Raw genomic sequence first — 22,941 nt, 5'->3', positions numbered from 1 at the left:
AATAAGATCAGTGTCCTCAGAGCAGGAAGCTGTGGTTGAAGCAAAAAGCATCAGTATATTTAAGAGAAAACTTGAGGGAGAAGGGAGTGTAGGAGAGGCTCACGATGAGTATAAATACCAGCACAGATTAGTTGGTCCAAATGGCCTGTTTCCATGCTGTATCAGTCTATGTAACTGTATGTAATCCTGTCTTCACTGGAACCCCATTCCAATCGTTGAGCTGGAGCAATAAATAACCTATTCAAAATATTTTATATCTAATTCATTTGCACTAAGTGGAGGTGCAGGTGATAAGCAAATGACTTACTGGCTCCAAAATGCAGATCCACAAATATTTACAGGCAAATTCTTAGGTGCAGCACATTCTTGCGTGTGACTTACGACCAAAACATGCCAACATCTCGTGACCTGCGTAAGTTTTTTCTCAATGTCACTGTTCAGCCAAGTTTGTTGTGTAGCAACATTTGCTCCAACTAGTTGTTTTGACTACCAGCTCCTAGAATTGATCCATTTAGTTACACATGGAACTTTAAATGCTAATTTATTGACAATTCCCGATACATCAATGAAGCTCGTCTTTAAATAGTTGTGGATAAAGGCCTGTAGAATTTGTCTACTTACCAATTGACCTGTCTGTTTGTGTTAGAGATTTGTTCCACAGATATTCTGTTTTGTTTGTAGACTTTCACAAGACCAGTGGACAAATGTGGACAATAATGTAAATAGACTCAAATTTCTTTGTTTATTTCCTTTGAGGTAACTATTTAATGAGCAAAGAAACAAACGTTAACTCATTATTCAAATAGTCTCAGTCGTGCACCTCCATATCATCTCCTGAAAGGTTTACACAGCCACCGCACTCCCATCCCCATTGTCAGACCCTATTTTACCATTGGGACAGGTATACATTCTGACTCAATGCCATTTGGTGAAACGGTATTTGCACCAGATTTGCACGTTCCATTCTATGCCTATCTCCTCGGAGGTGTTGAAAGGCTTCCTGTTTGCTGCCATTCTTTGCTGGTGTTATTGGGGTCAAGAACAGGGAGAGAGTTCAGATGCATTTGCTTTGCACGATCCATTCTTTGGATCACAATTAAAACCTATCTCCGTAGTAAGTGGTTTAAGCTGGGAACAATGTAAAGAGATACCAGGCATTTCCAATACTTGATTGCCTTGCAGGTCTGATTTTATTCACTCTCGTATTTTTGCAAAATATACAAATTTAAAAAAAGTTTAATGAATACCCTTTTCACAGCATCAGGAAAAGTGATAAATAAAAAAAAGTTACAGAATACTTAATATTAATAACAATCCCTACATGTGATACATAGCACCTCTCATGTTGGGAAGACATACCAAAGCACCTCACAGGATATACTGCGGAGTGGATTGATTTGTGGGTGAAGGTGGCAGCCAATTTTATCCACAGTAAATGCCCCTAACAAACTGCCATGAAGTGAGTGACCAATTGTATTTGGGGGATTGTTGGCCTGGACACAGGGGGAGAGAGAGAGAAACTCCCTTCGCTTTTCAAATAAAAAGGATGTTGGGTGCTGCTGGACGTTTCATCAATGCTATCTGTGTTGCTCTATGATTAGCCCAGCAGGAGGTACTCATCAAGCGGCCAAGATAGACTATGATCATGTTTTCTTTTGTCTCTCCAGGGGAATGTCTCAACTCACCTCAACGCGATGGTCTAACTAGCTTTCTGACCTTTGAATTAATACATCACACAGCTGAGGGAGTGACAGATCTCTGTGGTACATGAATCCATCACCTGGTCAGGAGGTAAGTACATTTCCCCTTATGCTAGTAGTTTTTGTTAGTTCGAATCAGTTGGGGACTTTACCTCCTTTGCCGCATGCTGCAGAAAAATGAGGTAATCTTTCATTCATGTTATTGAACTTCTGTCGGGGGAATAGTTATTGCGTTTGTCGTATCCTGCGAGTGACAAAACAATTACGGTTACAATTACATAGAGGATACTTACTGGGTCTTAAGTGTAGTATCAAGTTCATACAACAAATGGACCAATACATGAGTGGCAACAACATGAGCATCTTACAACTGGCCAGGTTCATAATTTGCATCAATTGTCACATCCCACGTGGAATATCCCATTTACACTCAGATTTGCTCCAGCAGGCAGGCCTGTCTTTATTTCTGAAATCCGAGGTGAAAAATCTATTTAACACATCTGTCAAGTTCTGACCTTCCATAAATACATTTTCTGGGCTTATCCTAGAAACAAACTCTGTGGTCTTTAACACACTGTCTCCCGCTAACGTGTTGTATGAAAGGAGAGAAAGGTTAGCCCCCCGCTCCCCCCCATAAGAACAGAACAACAACAAAAGAGGTCTCGAAGACATGATAAGGCCCTGTATCAAATAAATGATTATTATTATTATAACTCTGTGGCCTTCCACACACTAATGGTTAAGGCATTGCCAGCTACTTAGTGGCAATGTGCCATTTTTTTTCTCCTCCATGGATGAGTTGGGTCGAATGGCCTGTTTCCGTGTCATATCATTGTATGTAATGTAATCAAAACAGTTCTTTAGATCTCACTTCCTTGTGTCTCCAATCTGCTTTGACCTCTTACTTCCTTTAATATAGCTTTCAGTTAGCTTTATACAATTCTGAAAGTTTACTGCGTTTTATTTCCTTGTACATTATTGCTTAAGATATTTCTCTTTGGCTTTTTCAATTAGTTTTATCTCCTTATTTATTTATGCTAGTGTTGCTAACAACATCGCGGAGGTGGTGTATTCGATTAAAGGAACTACTGAGGCTTTGAATTAACAATAATGCACAGAGTGTCATGAATCCAGGGATGTTTCATCATCAATTCAGCTCCTTCGCACTTTCTGGCCCATTAACTCTTCCAAACCATTAGACCCGATGATATCATCAGCATATCCCGTTCAAACACACATTTTAAATTCTGACAGGTTTGGGCAGGACAAAGCAAAATAAATCATCGATGTTTCTCACAACCTTTTGTAACGGGGAGACAGACACCTCTGCCACTTTTTTTTCTTTTGTAAATATATTTGCGGTTTGTTTTTGCACAAGCTAAGTTTTCAATGGTGGTATTCCCTTCTGTGGGAGATGGATGTGATTGATACCTGATGGACTTGCTGCATTAAGGGTCTGATACACGGTTGCTATGGCAGTGTTTATTAATGGAGCTCCTGTGAGACTCGGAGTCATAGCCAGGCTACTTTTGTTGTATGAATTGCTAAAAGCTATTATAAATGGTGCCCCTGGGGGAGGTCTGGTAATCGTGTTTTCAGTGAATCCTTGTTGCGGCCAAACTGTATCTTAATCTGAGATTGAAGTTTCAACATTAATGGTAATAATAATCCTTGCGTATGATATAGCATTATCTTCACTTCTTCAAGACATCTCAAAGCGCTTCACAGAATATACTGTAAAGTGAATTGACTGTTTGTTTTGTGGGCGAAAGGAGTGCAGAGTCCTCTCAAATGCTATCTTCAGCAATGCTATGCCATCTTGAGATTCTACCCTTTGTGAAGAGCCCCATTTAAATGCAAGTTGTTGTTGATGTAATTGAACGATTTTCGATGAAGAATGTTCACTTCTGTCCGAAAATGAAACCAAAGTAATCCATTAAAATAAATGCAGTCATTACAAAAGGACCTCTTATAAATAATCAACAACAATAACAAACAGCTTGCATTTGTACAACGCAATTCATGCAGGATAGCGTCTCGGAGGCTTCACGCTGGTGGAGTTGGACACCAAGCAGAGGGGAAAGGGGAGGTGAATGTAGCAACAATCAAAGAGATAGGTCTTAAATGACAGATAAAGAGGGATCGAGGCAGAGGGAGTGAACCTCTCATGTACTAATAGATATAACTACAGTCATCAAACAGTCCCATATCTCCACTTCATCAGAAATAAATTAACATCTCATGGTAATGGATTTCATTGGGTGTCGGACACCTGGCTGAACAAAAAAAAGTCAGTTTCAACATTGCATTTCAATTGAAATTTAACGCTGATTAAGATTTCTCACGATAAGCCTAAAGAATACTCGAAACACAATCTTGGCTTTTAATTAGCAGTTATATTTGTTAGATAAAACAAATTGTGTGGATAGGATTCCAGTGGACAGGATTCCTGATCTCTCACTTGGGGTCCCCGGCTTTGTGGTTCTCCAGAAATAATTGAACGCCCAACTTTGAATTGCACTTCCCTTCCGAGATGTTGCGTGCCACGCAATTTAGGATTAAAAGTACGGTGCTTCCCTCCTGAGTTATCAGAAGCAGTTTAATAATATCTTCAGGGAGGCTTGGCCCTCTGAAATGCAACACTCAGAAGGTTTTTAATGAAGCAGTTTCCTTTCACATGAAGATGAAAGTTGCTTGGATGTGAAAGAGAAATTAATTTCCCCTGACAAGCCAGCCTGCGTTCTTGCAGAACCCAAATCATTGCTAATTCTTGAGCTTTATTGTTTTTTAACTTTGTGTTACATTCCGGTGAGTATCTTCGGGCCATGTTTCTTATCACTTTCTTCCTAAATGAGTATTTGTTTAGGAAAAAAAGGCTGTAGATACTGGATCCATTCAAATTTTCAAGACTGAGGTGGATAGATTTTTGTTAGGTAAGGCTATCCATGGCAAAGGCCGATTGGAGTTGATGTATAGGTCAGCCACGATCTTACTGAATGGTGGAACAGGCTTGAGGGGCTGAATGACCTTCTCCTGGTTCCTATGTTCCTAACCACATGTGTTATATGGCCAACTTGAAACCAAATGCTGAAGCCTGTGAAATTCCTCGCAGCTCACAAACACTTGTGTATTTTTCCTGCCTTATCTCAGCGCAGGCTGCTCCATACAGGAAAGAGTTAACACAGATTATGAGCCACCCATTGATTTTTTTTTTAGAACCCGAGCTTGTCCACTGGGGACTGTAAGAAATATTCGATATCAATAAAACACAAGCCTGTATTTACAGGAAAGTAGTTTAAAGGGACTGCAAATGCTTTTTCCAACAATTTGATAATGAAGCATTAAAGCAGTGGTAGAGTCTGATTAAAAGCCGTGTGGATTGTGGTGCAGAATGGGACGCTGATTGCTGCACCTCTCTGCCCTAACTCAGTTTTTCCATTAGTTGGAATGGCTGGTTCTCACCTTGTATCCCAAGCGGTTTAAGCTCAGCTTTAGATCGGAATGGGAAGAAAGATTAGCCCTTTCTCTTGGTAGGGCATAGGACCACAAGATCGGTTTGGATCAAGAAAACCCTTCTTAATTGATCTCATCGCTGTAGAATCATGTTGCGTCTTTTTTTTTAATAAATGCATCCAGTGTCCTAGCCTCGACCACCCTTCCTGGCAACCTGTTTAGGTCGTTAATTAGCCTCTGGGTAAAGAAAAACTTCCTGGTATCTGAGATTAATGTTTGGCAAATTCGGGACTGTTTTGAATGAAAATCTGCAATTTCAGATCCTGTCTCTATTTCAAATTTAGATTTGTTTTTAAAGGGGGATTGGGTTGGTTTTGTTGTAACAAAAATCTTTTTTTTTAACAACAAAACTGTTGTTTTGATCTGACTATTGTGAATACACTAGGATTGACCAGGTCTTTTTTTTCTAAGGTGGGTCCTGCTCTGGTTCACTTACCACTGATGACATGTGGCCACAAAATGCAGAAAGATGCATTTCTTTTTGTCTGTAACCAAACATGTGGGAGAATCTTTTATACACGATAAGTCAAAGCCAATGACACGATTGCTCAGACCCAATAGGGCTCTGTGATGGTACAGGGCTTTCGATTTGTCTGGTGAAACAGTTGCAATTTTGAAATTGTTGCAAAAACATGTTATCTCATAAGCAAAACAGACAGAACCTTTTGCATCTTTCAACAAACCATCCACAAATGTTCATAAAGATCCTGTAGCGCTATTCGGGGGGAAAAAAAGAAGCGGTTTCTCCCAGTGTCCCGGCCAACAATCTCCCAAATAAATTTAGTCGTTCATCCCATGGCTGTTTGTGGGACGTTGCTGACATTTGGCTGCTGCACTTTGCCCACAAAATACACAGTCAATCCACTTTACGAGGTGATAAAGCGCTATATCAAATGCAGGGATTATTATTATAATTAACAATATGAAAGTCATAACTTTTGTGTATTTTTAAATATCTCCACATATAATTATAATATTCCTTGCATTTGATATGGTGCCTTTCGCGTCAGGAAGAGTGCTTCATAGGATCGACTGTAAAGTGAGGTAACTGTGAATCTGTGTAAGGAACTATGAGATTATATGGAGATTCTGGTTAGATTTGTGCCCATAGCTGAATCTTCAGATCCAACTCAATAACAAGTAGGATAAACTACAAACACACAAATTATGAGAATAAGGAATATTTGCACAATATAACAATAGATACAGATGGCAATTCTATAATTCTGTGTATATAACACACAATTCTAGTATAAACTAGGAAAAAGGAGCAGAAGTGGAGGGGTTACAATAATCCTTCCGTTTGCTGTCGCGCCTTATCACAGCGGAAGGACAGCTCAAAGCGATTCACAGGATTATACGATGAAATGGAGCGACTGTATTTGTAGGCAAACACGGCAGCACACTTGCACACAGCAGCGTCCCACAAACAGCCATGAAACGAGTGACCAATTCTATATAGGGGGATTGTTGGCCGGGAAACAGGGAGAAACTCTTGGACCTTCTGACTCCAAGGCGAGAGCACTGAGCCAGGCTAACACAACAGGAGAAATATTGCTGAGGAGGGGGGGGGTGGGGGAAAGAAACAGGGAATTGTAATGGAAATCCAAATAGGAAAAAAAAACACACACAAAGGATAAAAGAAAATCTCTGCATTCTAAACCTTTTACAATTGGCAGCGAGTTCAATGTTGTAACACATTTGCAGATGTCCAGATGTCATGTGTGAAGCAGCGTGGCTACAATCTCACAGATTATTGATGTCAACAGAATCCCCTGGGTGTGTCGCAGCCTTTGTTGTGGATTCCTTCCACAGTGATGCTCTTTATCTGTGGCTGCCGTGTGATACAGATTCTCGTCCAGAGGACTCTGTTTATGAATTTTATTCAGGTTTTCAGAGATTAACATTTGTGTAGAAGGCTGTCAGCCCAGCTCCGCTGGTAACACTCTCGCCTCTGAATATATAGGTTGTGGGTTCAAGCATTATGTCAGGACTTTGAACTCACAGAGTCTAGGCTGACACACCAGTGCAATCCTGGGGGGAACAACGTGTTGTCAGAGGTGCAATCCATTGGATGAGCATCAAAACAAAGTCCCATCTACCTGTTGAGCTAGATGTTAAAGGTCCCATTGCACTATTCCAAAAGAGAAGGGAGCTTCTCCTGGTGTCGACTCCAAAATCTCCCAGGAACAAAAAGGTTACTCACTACCCTGCGTGACGGGCGCTATATAAATGCAAATTGTTGATAGCTGTTTGTGATTTGCTATGTGCAAATTAGTCACTGTGTTGTCTACAAAGTACACAGTCACCACACTTTACAGTAGAATCCTCTGTGGTGGTTTGAATCATCCTCCTGACATGAAAGTGCAATCTGAAACACAAGGCCTATTATCAGTGTTAGTGTTCTTCACACGGAACATTCTTAAGGCAGCGTCTAATGTACAAAATCTGATTTCATGTCAGTTTAATTATCGTGGTAGGATTGCACTTCAAATCAAGCCACTGGGTCACAGGTCTTTGGCATCACCTAATATTGCCTAAAAATGAAACTTTTGGATGGTTATGTGGCTTCTTATGCTAATTGGACCCTCCAGAGAAAGTGGCACAGATGTCACTTCCCAGAGGAAGAGAAATCAGCAAAGCTTCTTGTGCACAGCAAGTGATGTCAATGGCATTTACAATGCAGAGCGAGCGAGAGCGATACCTTACATAGGAAGTAACGTCAACTGTGACCCAATAATCTAGAAGTCAGGTCCAGCTGAGATATTGGACCCAGACGACTGTGGTAATGCGATTGCTCTGTAGCTTCTCCACAGAAGGGGGTGGGGAGAACACATTGCAGTATTTACAAAGATCCTTTGTGCGATGCAGCCAACACAAGCGGTTTAATATCAGGTCACAGTGATACAACCCCTCCTGTACTACTGATCGACCTTCTATTCTGGAGAAAAACAATGCTATCTTTGGAACGTTGCATTATCTGAGACAGTTTAGCACAAAACCTCCTTTGTCCCAACGCACCAGACTGGCTCAAAATAATTTCTGTAAGAGGACACTGTTTACTCATCGAAACCTTCCAATTCCCAGAGGACTGCCAGAGGTTAAAATAACTCGACGGTGATGTTTGAGCCAAAGGTACTTTACTCCTCCCAAAAGTGGAATTTTGATGGCAAATAAGAAAACTCTTCGGTTTACATTTCTACATATTTGTTTTATTTCCTGGCCAAGTTTAAAAGAGACACCTTGTATGGTTCTTTACTCAGAGAGCCAGGATCTGGGGTAGTGCAAATGGTGCAAACAGTAGTTAGAGGAATGCAAGTGAAATTTCACTGAATCAGACACGATCATCAGATCAGAAGCTTCCGTCAATACCCTGTGGCCAATCCCTATCCTGGCTGGGAACCTTTGTCTTGTACAGAATACTTTAATTAATAGATCTTAATGGTATTGTATACATTATACAGTGTGTGGTCAAACTTACAATGTAGGCAACCATTAACTTGAGTTTTATTCTGCAGTCTTCAGTTTCCAAGTCAATTTGAAGCTATGAAATATTGAGTCTGTTTCATCCCTTTATTTAAAGCCTAACATTTCTCTACACATCTAAATATTGAAATAAGAGTTGTGATGACATTGGAAAAATTGGCTGAAATGAATCACTGAACTCAGCGTGCAGGTCTGGAGTAATACACAGCTGAAATGGTGATCGGCGAAGCATACTGGATTAATGACCGTTTCTCTACTGATATTAATTAATTCAGTGCCCTTACTCTGTCAGACTTAATAACTCCACTGTCAGTTCTCCTAATGAGGTCATTAGCACTCAAGAGGTTAAATGTGTACAAAAAAAATTATTGGAATTTTTAGCAGAAAGGTTTGGAGTATGGAGATATGCAGGCTGTTCCCTTCCACATACACATCCTACCAGCAATTAATTGGTTGTCTGATCATTTGGTTTCATATACAGTGAATTCATTTTACAATATATTCTGTGAAGGGCTTTGAGACTTCTCGAAGACGTGATAAGGAGCTTTATCAAATGCAGGGATTATTAATATTATTCAAAAAACCACCTGAAGTAAAATAGTTTAACTGACCGAGAACATTTGAATTGGTTGACCAGCACTCAAGCAAAAACAAAATTACATTTGTATATCGCCTTTCACGTAGGGAGGACATCCCAAAGTGCTGGACAGTCAGTGTTTCAGACCCGAGTTGGGAGGGTGGAGGGCAGGAGGGGAAAGCAGGGTGATCGAAAGCACGGTTGAAGAGATGGGTCTTGAAGGAGGCAAGGGAGGGGGTGAGGCGGCGGGGACTGTGGGATGGAGTTCAGAGGGTGGGGGAGAGTGGCAAAAGGCCTGCCTGCCTGCCTGCCAATGGTGGGGCATGTGAAGGAGGGCAGAGCCACTGAGCAGAGGGAGCGGGCAGGATGGTAGGGTTTAGGAGGTCGCAGAGACAGGGAGAAGCAAGGCCATGGAGGGTTTTGAAGGTGAGAACCAGGATCTTGTACTATATCCTCTGTAACCCAGGCTGCAAAGTTCTGGATGATCTGTAAATTGGTTTTGGTGTCCTCACTTTGTTGGTTTTAATCTCATTCCTAGAGGTTCAATTTGCTTCATTACTTCCTTGCCTGTGATGGTTATAAATTGGAAACCTCTTCAATCTCAACCTCAGCGAGAAATTTTGTTCCATAACATCAGTAACAAAGGAAAAAAAACCTTCAGCAATGCTTAAAGACTTTTATTCAATAATCAGCATACATCTAACATTCACAATATTTCTACAACCTGAACCTTTTAGGACTGCTTATCTGTTAAATATTATAAATACCAAGGTTTGCAGAGTTTTGTAAGGGAAATAATGGATACAAGCTGCTAAAGGACACGAGCAGAGTCAAATACAAAAAGTACAATAGTAAGAAAAATACTGCCCTTCTCATAAAAAAATTTTATACAAAATTTCCCCATAGATAAAATTGCCCCTTCTCTTTACTAAACCGATTAGATGTGTATAGATTGACAAAATACATGTTTTTTTTAAAAAAAACACACCCCACCATTAAATCCTGCTGGTTCAGGAGGATTGCCAAAGTAAACATCAAATATGTAGCGTAAAAAAAAAAATCCCAAACCATTGTTTGTTGAATTAATGTGCCGTTATATACTGGTCAAAGTAAAATTGCATCAAACTCAACAATATGATCCACAGGACTGGGTGGGAAAGAGTTTGAAACCTAATAGACAACTTGTGGCTTGGACATGCACAAAAGTGCAACAATGGTGTCAGTGTTTAAATCCTCCCGAATGAGTTTGAAGAAAATGGAGGCACCCTCTTCATAACTTTACAATCCCTTTTGGGGGAAAGATGAGCAGTGATCCCAGAAGAGGGGCGCATGTATTCCACAAAACAGGTACATCACTTTAAAAACTGCTGACATTGTGCTGTACTTCTGAAGATGCTTTCCCAAGGGTCCAGTCATATAACCTTTTTGAACATTGCTTTCACCTCTGTGATTGACACAAAAGTTTTTCAGTGAATGGACTAAGTTTAAATGCACATTATTTTTTTTTAAAAAATTCAGCCTGGAATCCATTCTGACATTTTTAAGAATCCATCCCCGATTCTCGTTATTAAAGAGAGCTCATTTGCATGGTGGGTGGAGGGACTGAGAAGAGACAGTTGCTGGCAACGGAGCAGAGAGTTCTATGAAAGTGTCAATTGCATCAAGCTCAACATCTATAATTTCAGGCCAAGCACATTGGAAAGCTTTGTTCTCCAGCAGACTTCAGACCTTCGGGCTACAAACATTCCCAACAGTCAACAAGGTGACATTACTGCAGCAGGTTGTTACTGGAAGTTAGGGCAGACCCCCCCAAAAACAATTAACCAATACATTGCCCTTTCCCGGAAGGAAATTCCTGCTGGCTATCTGAGTACCTGGCAGGGACAGGGTCAGGCTTTGCAGGAGGCACCTGCTTGGTTGAATTGCCAGCCAACGCTGACTGTGTAGATTCAAGCGTGAAGAATGCCACTTGAATGAGGTAATGAAAAGGGTGCCAGCACCCATGGAAGCATACCCCAAACAAGAAAATGGGACAAAGTGGATATCCTCCTTTCAGACCACCCCCACCACACAATGCATTGCAACTCATTATTGCAAAGCAAGACTTAAAACGATCTAAAATCCAAGCTGGAAAAGAAAAGTCTTTAAAAAAGTAAAGCCAATACACATCTACGTGTCAATGCTACAGTTTCTCAGATGGATGTGCTGCTTAGTTTACTCTACGGCCAGTTTTGCCAGCTAACTGGAGAGGCTCCATGTTTCAACATGGTTAGCGAAGAAACTTAAGGGAATCAGTTCAGCTTTTAAACTAAGTTGTATTTTTTTTTACAAAAGGTTGCCAGCAATGTGCCAAGAATCAACTATAAAAATATTTTTTATTAAAAAGTTATTTGCTCTTCCTTTATAGCCTCTTTTTGGAAAAAAAAGTGCATGTTTTAAAAAAAAAGAATGAAGGGAGTACATTTGTAAATTCATCAGCAAACACTACCCCCCCCCCCCCCCCCCCCCACCCTCTCAGGTCTACAGCACTGTTTCCACTCGTATTTGCTCTCAACACAAGTGGGATTGCAAGTTGCAACTAAAATGAAACTTGCACTTGCCAAAGCAAATGGTTGAAGTCAGCAGGATTTGTTACTGGGGGATATAGGTAGTGTTTTAAGACAGCCAGCCAGCCATTCACGACACTCTCATAACCGCTTAAACTTACTTTTGAGCAACAATCTGCAAGTTTAAGGTTTCTGAAGCACGACAGTCAATGTTTTTTGTCCTCCTCGGGGATCAGGACAGCTTTACAGTCTGGTTTTGTGATCGTTAGGGGGAGAAAATGTCACAGGAACATTTGGTCAGTTTCACAACAGGTTTTCCATAGGAAAAAAGAAATCCGGTTTGTGTTCAGGGCTAAATGCTCTCAGAAACAGGTGGAGGAATATTTAGAACAAAAATCACTTGATGCTCCTAGTACTGAGGTCACTAATGGCAAGTCTGTGATATGAGGTTAAGACTCAAAATGTTACACGCTTGGTTATTGCAGTTTCACAAGGCGACATTCGTTTTCATTTGCTCGTCTTACTCTGACCACCAGCAAGAAACAGCCACTTGTAAAGGAAATATAAAAAAAAAACACGTCACTTTGTGAAGGGATTCATTCCAGTTTCATAAAATATGGGACCAGTTCAGTAAGTCAGCTCCCAGGCTAAGGCGATGCCCCTTTTAAACCGTGATCATTTTCCGTTAATGAACGAATTTGAAAAAAACAAAAGCTACATTTTGGAAATCTGTGTAAAAAAAAAAGCCCTCTGAAGGGTTAATTTTTTTTAAAAAAAATTGATGATTTTATAAAGTACTTTGATTCACAGCTGTACCACACTGTGCTGGGCGCCTTACCCCTCCGTCACAACCTCCTTAACAAAGACCTGTATTACACTGAGCAATGGATTGCCTGAGAAATATAAAACTGTCCGTATAAAAAGTAACGGAAGAGAAGCCTATAGTGTTATCACAGTTCCATCTTCCCGCATGTTTCCTTGGCTTGACGTGATCTTGCCGGGACTGTCACTGTGCGCGTTCAAAGAGTTTAACGAGTCCGTGTGTTGGCAGTCTTTGCCGTCGAGCAGCGAGCTGTTTAGCGAGAGGTTCTGCTGCAGTTTCCTGGTTAGGTCCCCGTTCACGCAGTTGTGGAACACTGTTTTGGGAATGTACGAGGGCAGGTCGTTCTCGATGATGATATCGCTCTCGTCCTCGCTCTCGCCCTCTGCCGTGCTGTAGTGGTTGATGTACTGCGACGTTGCAATGAGTGTCTGCTGGCTCGGGGTGCTATCCGTCGACACCCCAGAGCTTCCAGAGGTCCTGCTGCTGCGGATGACATTGTTTCGCTGATTTGCCGGCTTCACAGTGATGATTAAGTTGTGACTGTTTGCCACCATCATGTCGGTCACCTGGTCGAGAGATTTCCCGGCCACATCAATCCCGTTCACCTCCAGGATTTCGTCGTTCACTGCCAGCAGGCCCGTGCTCTCCGCCAAGCCACCCCGGACAAGCCTGGAGATAAAATCCCCGGAACCTTCTCTACCCCCTGAGGAGCCACTCGCACGCTCACCCCGTCTCGAATATAAAACCCAAGCGGCTTGTCAGACCCGTGTTTGTGCAGACGTACTCTCCGATGGGTCTCGGGAAGGATGTCGACGTCGATGATGGAGGAAATCTGCCTGAAATCCTGAGGCATTCCGATCAGGATGTGAGGCTTCTTGTGATGGACAGGACGCAGGACGTGAAGCCCTTTCTTCTTACGCAGTAGAGAGTTGGTTCCAAATGCTCCGGAATCCGCCTCAGCTGCAAGGGAGAAGGACAAGTTTAGTTTTCCGGCAGGCAGTGACCGTTCCACGCCTGCGCAGCAAACCGCAATCGGCAGTTAAGATTTATAACCCGTGCGATTGAACTGCAGTTAACACTAATCCTTGCATTTGATATTGCTGCTCTCACGTTGGGAGGTAATCTCAAAGCGCCTCACAAGATTTATTGTAACGTGCAGTGACTTATTTTTGCAGGCAAACGTAACAGCCAATTTGCACAGAGCGACAACATCTTGCAAAACAGTCGTGGAGTGAATGACCAATTTTAATCAGGGGGATTGTTGGCCAGGACCCCGGGTGAAACTCCATTTGCTCTGTGAATTGTGCCCCAGGATATTTAACGCCCACGCGAACAGGCAGTCGGGGCCTCATGTTAACTACATTTCTCGATTTTAATATCTCGGGTGTAGGACGGTACCTCCAACACTGCAGCCTGCAGTACACACACCCAGCTCTGCACTGGAATGCCACCGTATACTTTTGAGTTCAGAGTTCTGACCTGGAGCTTGAAGTCACAACCTTCTGACTCACAGGCAAGGGAGCTATCGACTGAGTCAGACTGACACCTAACCGTTGAAGAAATTACGAGTGAACTGAGAGGCACAGTGGGAATTGATAGATTGCTCCATCTCTTTTTCTGACAGAATGAATGCCTCTATTGGTCAGTTAGGATTTAGAAAGTAAATGTTTGGGGAGTCTCATTGCAGTGTGTTACCTTTAAATCTGGCATTCACACAGCCAGCCAGTCAGTCAGATAAATTGTGCAGAAAACACAAGTTGTACCCAAGCAATGAACGTTAGAGTTATTTAGGCACAAGGTCAGGGCAATGTAGGGAAAGCCTTGCATGGACTCAGGTAAATGCAGAAACTAGGGATTCCACAATCACCACAACAACTTGCATTTATATAGTGCCTCTCAATTTTAAAACACAAATTTAAATCTCTTCTTCCCCCTTACAGCGCACGTAATAAAAAACATGCGGCCCAATGATGGAACATCCACATGTCCTTAGTCAGAATGATAGTAATATTGATGTATATTCTTCAGAGCTTCTTTAGAGCAAATTAAACTGCTCTGTTAGTGTTTGTGAAGTGTTGACCTGCAGTAACGAGCACATAAGCATTGCTGCTACTATATTGACTGGAGCTTTCCAGTCTTTGCATCTTTTTTCTCCAGCCACATCTTTCCCCAGCTCTTTGCTTGGCATTTCTGCCTATACTTGTAAATCTTGTAAAACATCACGGATAACCAACGACATCCATTATTAAGAACAGCATTAGGCATTATTATTTTTTTTAAAAATGGGATTTATTTAAAAACGTATGGAGTGGCCCGTTTCTTTTCCATAGTGAAGTAATAATACTTGCATTTGATATAGCACTTTATCACATTTTCTAGATGTCTCGAAGGGCTTCACAAAATATACTGTAAAGTGAATTCACTGTGTATTTTGTGGGCGAAACATGGCAGAGAATTGCGCACGGCAGCGTCCCACAAACAGCCGTGGATTGAGGAACCAAATTTGTTTTTCCTTTTTGGAGGGATTACTACCCCTAGTCGGCAATCAAAACTAGTAGGAAAGATTCGATAGGTTTCTCAGAGGAAGTGGAGATGATGCTGGTATGGCCAGCAGTACAAGCAGAGGAGTGCATCACTCAACCTACCCTAATTTAACTACACTGGGATATAAGCATTCAGTCACACTGCACGGCTGAATGATGCCATTTCGCAGCTCTCCAGGGTAATAAACAATGTCAAATACATTACAATATTAAAAGGCATCACATTTTTAGTAGCGGATAATTTAAGAGGCTATTTTGATCAAAACTGAAATTAGACATGGATTTTCCCTGCCATTGCCTAGCCCTCCTCCACCTTTCTCCCTCCTCCCACATGCACGACCTCATCTCCAACGCATTTCTTTCCCTATGAAAAGGCTGTTAAAAAAACACACACAACTGCATGCAATAGCCATGAGCAGCTGGCAAAGGCAAGAATGGTAATATCTCTTCAAAGGGTCCTGTATTGTGCTGGTCCGGAAGGCGTTATCAAGAACTGAGAAAATCCATTCCAACTGGATTCGAGCAATAGAGCAGCAGTTATAGCAATAGCTTCTCATCCAGACAGACAGACAAGTCCCCAGGGTGGGTGACCATACCACTTAGAAAGATTCCATGACACAATGGAATTACCTTATCAAGTCTGATTACGTTGATCTACTGTCAGGCAAATGAAAGCAATAACATTTCACATTCAGGGGCCAAAACTATTTTCCATACCATTTTACCAAGCGTGCTTTAATACGGAAGGTGTGAATAGGTTAATCCTACTCGAAAGAAATTGAAAAATGTGTCGTCTTGTGTGCATTTTGTTTTACAAATCGCTTTGCAGCAGTTTTCATACAGCTCTTATCTGTCTGTGCCTTATTGTATAACTAACACACCTTTGACGCACTGTGGCATTAAAAAAAAACTTTTAAAAATCGTCAACGTGGCTCAATTGGCAAGTCAGACGATTGTGGCTTTCAGCCCCATATCAGGACTGAGCTCATATCTAGGGTTGATGCTTCAGTGAGGTGCTAGGGGATTGGTGTGTTGTCATTATCGTTGCATTGTTACCAACTGCCAAATTTAGACATGAAATTCAAAGAATATTCCATAATTCTGCACAATCTTGAATTTGAACGCAAAATGGCCTTACATGAGAGTACGAGGTGGCATTTCAGGCCACAGGAGTTGTGTTGCAGGATTTGAGCTCAAGGCAGGCTGGTTGACAGTTTGTAGAGCAACTATTCCATCCAAAGAGCACAGGGAATTCTCCCGGTCTCTTAGCCAACATTCCCTTGTGTGTGTATTCAAAGAGATGAAATCACTCATCTCATTGATCTTTATTGGGAGCCACTAGTGTGATCGGCTGTTCCTTTCAGTTGCTACATTTGAATGTAATTGATGTGCTTTCAGAGGTTGTGAGCCAATATGATATTGCATTGCATGCAAGTATCTATAATAAACACATCCAACGTTTAGGTATTTCATGCCATATAACTTTAGTGGGGCCACAGAAACTTCACAGCATAGAAGGTGGTCATCATGTCTGTGCAATCTATTCAGTACCATGTACTTGCTTTCTTCCCCCTACCCCTGCAAATTACTCTTGTTATCCCTGACCACCACTCCAGGCAGAGAATTTCACATCCTATCAACCTTCCATGTAAAATACTTCCAAATCTTCCCCTTTGCTGTTTAACTTAAATTGATGTCCTCCAGTCACTAATTCACCAGTTGATGGAAATAATTTCTCCCATTGGCTATCAAAAGTCTCTGCAGATGATGAGGTGGACAATATTTTTATTAAGTTCTAACTAATGATTTATGCACCTCTTTTCTCTTTATGTGTATATATGCAACAACCCGTAGGTCTCTGCTCTTCCACTCCTTTTAAAATTGTAAACTATTTAGCAGATAATTTCTTATTCTTCCTTTCAAAAATGTATAAGTACACAATTTTCTGTGTTAAATCTCATCTGCCATTTCTGCTCAATATTTTAATCTCCTAATGACATCTTGACGTTAATCTTTACTGCTAGCTATATTTTTTTTGTTATCTGCAAATTTTGACTTTGTGCCCCTATATCAGAATTCTGATCAGACTGTTATGCCATGAGTTAGCAGATACGCTTCGAATAAACTGCTTATCGACAGGGATATAATGGATGCTAATTAAAACATTTTTCATTTCAATGCTTTAACAAAGCAGCCGTCACAGATGCCTGCACACCCCGAGTGAGTCCAGACAGTGAAACAATAGCCAAATAGCCAAATCTATTCCCAAATACATTGACACCGTAATAACATTTTTTAAAAAAAACGCATTTTATACTCTTTCTCCCCCATCCCCACCTATACAAGGTGCAGTTTTCTTACAAAGCAAACAGGCTCCATTTCCACACTGCAAGAAGAAAAATATAGAAAGGCACAATATTTCTCTAATGTTTAAGGAAGCCTCTCAAATATTCTCCCACCAACCCTAACATATTGCGTGTTGGAATCCTAGAACTTCTGGCCACACAATCGAAACGGATGAGTTACGAATTTAATCAACATGTAACGTTTTGGATATTCTGCTGTTGAAACCTGAAATATCCAAATATCAACCCACAAATATTCACCCACAAAACACACAGTCACTACACTTTACAGTATATCCTGTGAAGCGTTTTTAGATGTCTCAAAGATGTGATAAGGTGCTATATCAAACACAAGCATTATTATTATCATCAGTGCACCGTGCAAATTGATTGCTGCCCTCACTTACAAAATACAGTCACTAAACTCCGAAGTACATCTCATGAAACTCTTTGAGACGTTCTCCTGATGTGAAAAGCGCTATACCAAATGTAAGGATTGTTATTTAGTTTCAGAAACCAAAAAGCAGACTTTTGAAAGCTATTCAGGTCAATATAACACCACTTCATTAACCATACTGCCATAATGCCAAAACATATTAAACATAATAAATACCTTAATAAAGCGTTAATACCTTAATAAAGTGTGAACCTGTTCTGCCTCCGTCTAGGCAGAAGGTTGAGTTGTACTGTACTTGGGTACAAATGTCATTTTTGTATGGTGGGTAAAATTGTCCACACCAACACTAATGTCAAGCCTCCTTAATGGAACCATTAGGGTTGTACTGCAACTTCAAATCAATACTGTTCACGTGCCCTTCCTGCTCAAGCAGTGCCTTTCTTTCCTTATACAGTTTTATTATTTGTGGTGAGTTGGACAGTTCATTCAAACCGAATACCTCGGATCAGTTACAGTTTTCCCCTTTGGTCAAGGGCCAGGATCAAGTTTGATATTACTTGCTTGGAAATGAGGAAGTGGGTCGAAATATACATTTTTACCAGAACATGTGGCTGAAAGGCCAATATTGCCACTTGGTCCTGTAACAAACATGATTTAATAGAATGGCGGAACAGGCCCGAGGGGCTGAATGGCCTATTTTTGTTCCTATGTTCCTAACACAAGCCGGGAACAATTAATATGTAATTACAATGAGTGTATACAGCTATAATACTTGAGAGACGTCTCAAAGCACTTCACAGGATACACTGTAAAACGGTGTGACTATTTGTGGATGAGAACAATGTGTTAATGCAAGTTTTACCTTAGGTCACATTACATCGATGCATTTTTTTAAAAAAAATTAAGTGCGAACGCACAAAGATAAATTTGAAACAAGAGCTTGTCCTAAAAGACTTCACAGAACTGAATATTCCAGCAAATAAGAACAGTGTAGCAAATGATAATTCTGGATTGTTTTCAACGCATTATCTGTCTGGTAGAACACGTAGACCGATCCTGTGTTGAAAGGCATTGCCAGCGAAACATTATAAGTACTGAGACGTGTTATTTGACACTTGTAAAGAAGCAGGGTTAAGTGATACGCCACTTGAAGCTGCAGTGGGCTGCCAAAAAAATGTCTAATACAATGAACTGATCAATGAGAATCACACACTCACTGCTGTGCTGCAGTTGTTTCAAGGTAGTACAGACTGTTCTACTGCAGATTAAGTTGTAAATACTTGGTTGCACATTTGCCAGTAGCCAAATCAGAACATCCAGAACGGTAACCCAGAATATTTCTAGAGCCCTGGTGAGAGTGTGACTTCCCATCAGGAAACAGCTTCACGTTTACTAGCCTCTGTTTACCTAGCAGTAAGTAGGAACCCAATTAGTCAATTGGCAGATCACTTTCCGGGGGTAATAATCCCATAAAAATTTGGTCACTCAATCCACGACTGTTTGTGGGACTCCCTGCTGTGCGCAATTGGCTGCTGCGTTTTGCCCACAAAATATACAGTCAATTCACTTTACAGTATATTCTGTGAAGCGCTTTGAGACACCTCAACAACGTGGTAAGGTGCTGTATCAAATGCAAGGATTATTATGATTATTATTATGATTCAGCGAGAGATTCATGGAATAACCGATGCAAGTCAGTCATTCAAGTTACTGTATTTCCCAGTATACGGTATCTATTACATAATGTACACCCAGACAGTTCCTCTTTCATTTGTTATACAACATGCTTCAATTCAAAACAAGCAAACATATTATCAACCTCCCTCACTTAAGATATCTGGGCATAGAAAGCTCACTGACATCAACTACAACGTGCAATGCCCAGCTCCAACAGCCTTGGATTTTTCAGTTATGCATCCAAACAATTCTCTACAGGAGCGAGGAGGAAGAAATGGAGAGTGGCATCATTTATATGCTGGACTAGATTGCTATCTCTGGGATAAATGCACGGTGTGGTATGGGACTAAACAGATTGGAAAGTTCCAGGTTCAATCCTGGAGTCAATTGAGGGAACAGCAGCACATCTAGCCTCAACTGCCTCCGAGCAAGAAAAAAAACCCTAAAGCTCCAAATCAGCCAAGGCTCCAGGTTCACACTTAGCCACATCTGTAAGTGCGGTCGGTCTGCACGAGAGAAGGACAGGGTGGTACTCGGCTCTGATAGCAACCCTCCCCTCTAATTTATTCACTGTATGAAGGAAGGCCACTGAAGAGGACACGGTTGTCCATTAGCAGCAGGTGCAACCTCCTCGTCTCCCAGCAACGACCACTTTAGGGTGGAATGTGTTACAGATCCATCTTCATTAGTTTCTCTCTGACAGCAGAGGTTCCAGCAGACAGTAGTCTGGCTTCATTAACCCAAGCACATCAAACGCTGTAGTATTTGGTATTTGGACAGCTCTATAGGTAGTCTTAACTAGCAAGCTGGCTCTTTGAATCATCAACTCAGAAATTAACATGTGTGTACACGGGGGAGGAGAACAGAGTAAGACAGAGGGAATGAGATGATTCTGGGGAGGTATGGTTGAAAGTCACTCTGATCTCACTCTTCAGCATACTCCGCCTTCCATTGATTACATCAATTAGGTCCTTAAAAGTCCAGTGTCCTGTACTCTAACTTCCTGGTAACCCTGTTCAAGCCATCAATTATCATCTGGGTAAAGAAATACTTCCCGATGTTGGTTTTCACATCAGACCTTCACTACCATTGAATTTTGTGCCCACGGGCCCTGGTACCTTGGCATGTCAGTCAGCACGATTCTGGGTTGAGTGTTTCACCATAGCGAGGACACGTGAGGAGAGGTTATGTTCAATCTGTTTCTTAACTTGATCAAAGAATCTGAACAGTAAGGCACGTTGAGATTTTTAAAAATCCTTGCACTTGACAGAGATCCACAGAACCATAAGGACCGCAGGTGCCTCGTAACAAGGTTCTATGTCACAATTTTAAGATCAGTAAGTGAAGTGATCCATCAGAAACCTGGAGGACACCACATCAAATATCCATTTTAGCAAATGCCTTTTCTGAGAAATTCCACAGCAAGAAACAAGATCCACAAAGGTCAAGTACTTGCAGACGTTGACCACAACGCAGGCGGCAAATACCCAAGTTTCATACCCACTTTACTACATACAACAGACAGACAGTAAACAGATTTATGGAAGTGATCTCATTACCGGGAGTCTAACTGTTCCCTCTTGCAAAGTGTCAACAGTCAGATTTGACAGGAAGCAAAATTGTTCCCATAAAACCACAAAGTTATAGCTTCAAACCAGAGTCCTTTGCCAGGTTACAAATACGTCTGTTGCGCTGCCAGCTGGGGCCTGGTCTGAGCTTGGCTAACGTTCTTTTTTAAAAAAGCAAAAAGCCTCTTGTTTAGAAGTGATAGGAGCAGCAAACTGGAGCCGACGCTGCTGGCAGGATGCAGCCAACAGCTTTGACACATGCTCGATCCAGCCACACGGGCGATCAGAGGCCAGTTTCTTTCCAGCTAAAGCGAGCAAGTCCCTCGTGTCTGTCACTGTAATAACTTTGGCTGTCGTCATGAAAACTGGAACAGTCTCGCCGCGAAACACTACAGTGAAAATTCGAAAAAAAAATCGCTTCACTGCAGCTATGCATCAACTCCAGGTTACATATTCTAACATATTTCCTTCCATTACTCCCGCCGGCCCAAAAACTATTTTCCCAGGGGTTTCACTTTTTTTTTTGCTTCACGCACTTTCTCGTGTAATGTGCCTGGTGGGTGCGCTGTTTGTTTCAGTGACTCAAACCGAAGCAGTTTTACTTGTGGTACATGTTGTACCTTTCCATTGCCAAGTGTAGCTGTTTTGTGTTGGGGAGTTACACTATTTGAAACCAAACAGAAGGCACAACACTGCCATACTGATGGTTGGGGAGGGGTGGGAGTTTGTGGCCATCTTCTTGGAAGTAGAGCTTGTTATCAGAGTTTAACGACAGGATCTGCTTTAATCAGGTTTTTCTTCACCCTCCTACAATGGGTGTGTGTGTGTGGCGGGCAGGGAAGAAGGCGATTGAGTAAGATTTGGCATTGTTTAAGGAACAATAAGCTGGACAATTTTTAAAAAATATTTAATTAATAAAAATAATCCTTATATTTGATATAGCGCCTGATCACGTCGTTGAGACGTCTCAAAGAGCTTCACAGAATATGCTGTAAAGTGACTGTATACTGTAAAATACTGTATATTTTGGTGGGCAAAACCCAGCAGCCAATTGCACACAGCAGTGTCCCACAAACAGTTGTGGATTGAGTGACCAAATTATCATTTTTTTTTAAAAAAAGGGAATATTACAAAAGATCAGATTTGGAGAAAACTCATCAGTTTTCCCACCTATTGGGCTGCAGCTCAAACCTGTTTCTTTGCTGATCTTTTGAGCACCGCATGCCGACAGGCAGCGTGCAAGCTGGCGAACCTTCGGTAAAGTGGTAACCACAGCAGCCTTAATGCTGTGTGCCCCAGAAGGAAATCACTAGTGCTGGGTTGGAAAATGTGCATGTGTGAATTTCAGGTGAAGACAGTATTAGACTCAGCTGTGATGAACCTCTGAAGTAACATGTAAAAAGGACAGGCAGCATGAGTCAGCTCCTTCAGGAAAGGAAGAGGGGAGAAAAACACACTGAAGTTTTCGCCCACAAAATACAGTCAATTCACTTTACAGTATATTCTGTGAAGCGCTTTGAGAAGTCTCGAAGTCGTGATAAGGCGCTATATCAAATGCAAAGATTATTATTATTATGTACAGAGGTACTTTACTGAAACTGAAACCAGCTGCAAACACTGTGAAGTAATTTAACATCAACCTGAGAACGGAGTTTCCTTGAGCCAGAATTAGAAAAGGATACTTTATATAGTCAGTGTTATTGGAGGAAGGGGTAAGCATTGTTCAAGAGAAGACCATCAAAACATCATGCCCTCTATCGAAACTG

The 22,941-nt window shown here is 41.4% G+C and overlaps 1 protein-coding gene and 1 non-coding gene across 2 annotated transcripts in view; one reads left to right on the top strand and one right to left on the bottom strand.

The window, feature by feature from the left end:
- The first annotated feature begins 2,289 nt into the window (after positions 1-2,289).
- Positions 2,290-2,484, top strand: LOC121850172. Its single transcript, XR_006085487.1, has one exon. It is a non-coding gene; the product is annotated as a U6atac minor spliceosomal RNA (small nuclear RNA).
- A 10,089-nt stretch (positions 2,485-12,573) lies between these two features.
- Positions 12,574-22,941, bottom strand: part of pard6a (par-6 family cell polarity regulator alpha) — a 52,708-nt gene continuing 42,340 nt past the window's right edge. Inside the window, 2 exon segments of the mRNA XM_007889510.2 lie at positions 12,574-13,327; positions 13,330-13,605. Of these exon segments, the coding sequence (XP_007887701.2) occupies positions 12,762-13,327; positions 13,330-13,605 (842 nt within the window). The 3' untranslated portion in view covers positions 12,574-12,761.

This window comes from Callorhinchus milii, unplaced genomic scaffold (assembly GCF_018977255.1).
Source record: "Callorhinchus milii isolate IMCB2004 unplaced genomic scaffold, IMCB_Cmil_1.0 Scaffold14, whole genome shotgun sequence".
Classification (NCBI taxonomy): domain Eukaryota; kingdom Metazoa; phylum Chordata; class Chondrichthyes; order Chimaeriformes; family Callorhinchidae; genus Callorhinchus; species Callorhinchus milii.
The sequence above is the reverse complement of the archived record's forward strand: the minus strand, read 5'-3'. Positions and strand labels throughout refer to the sequence as shown.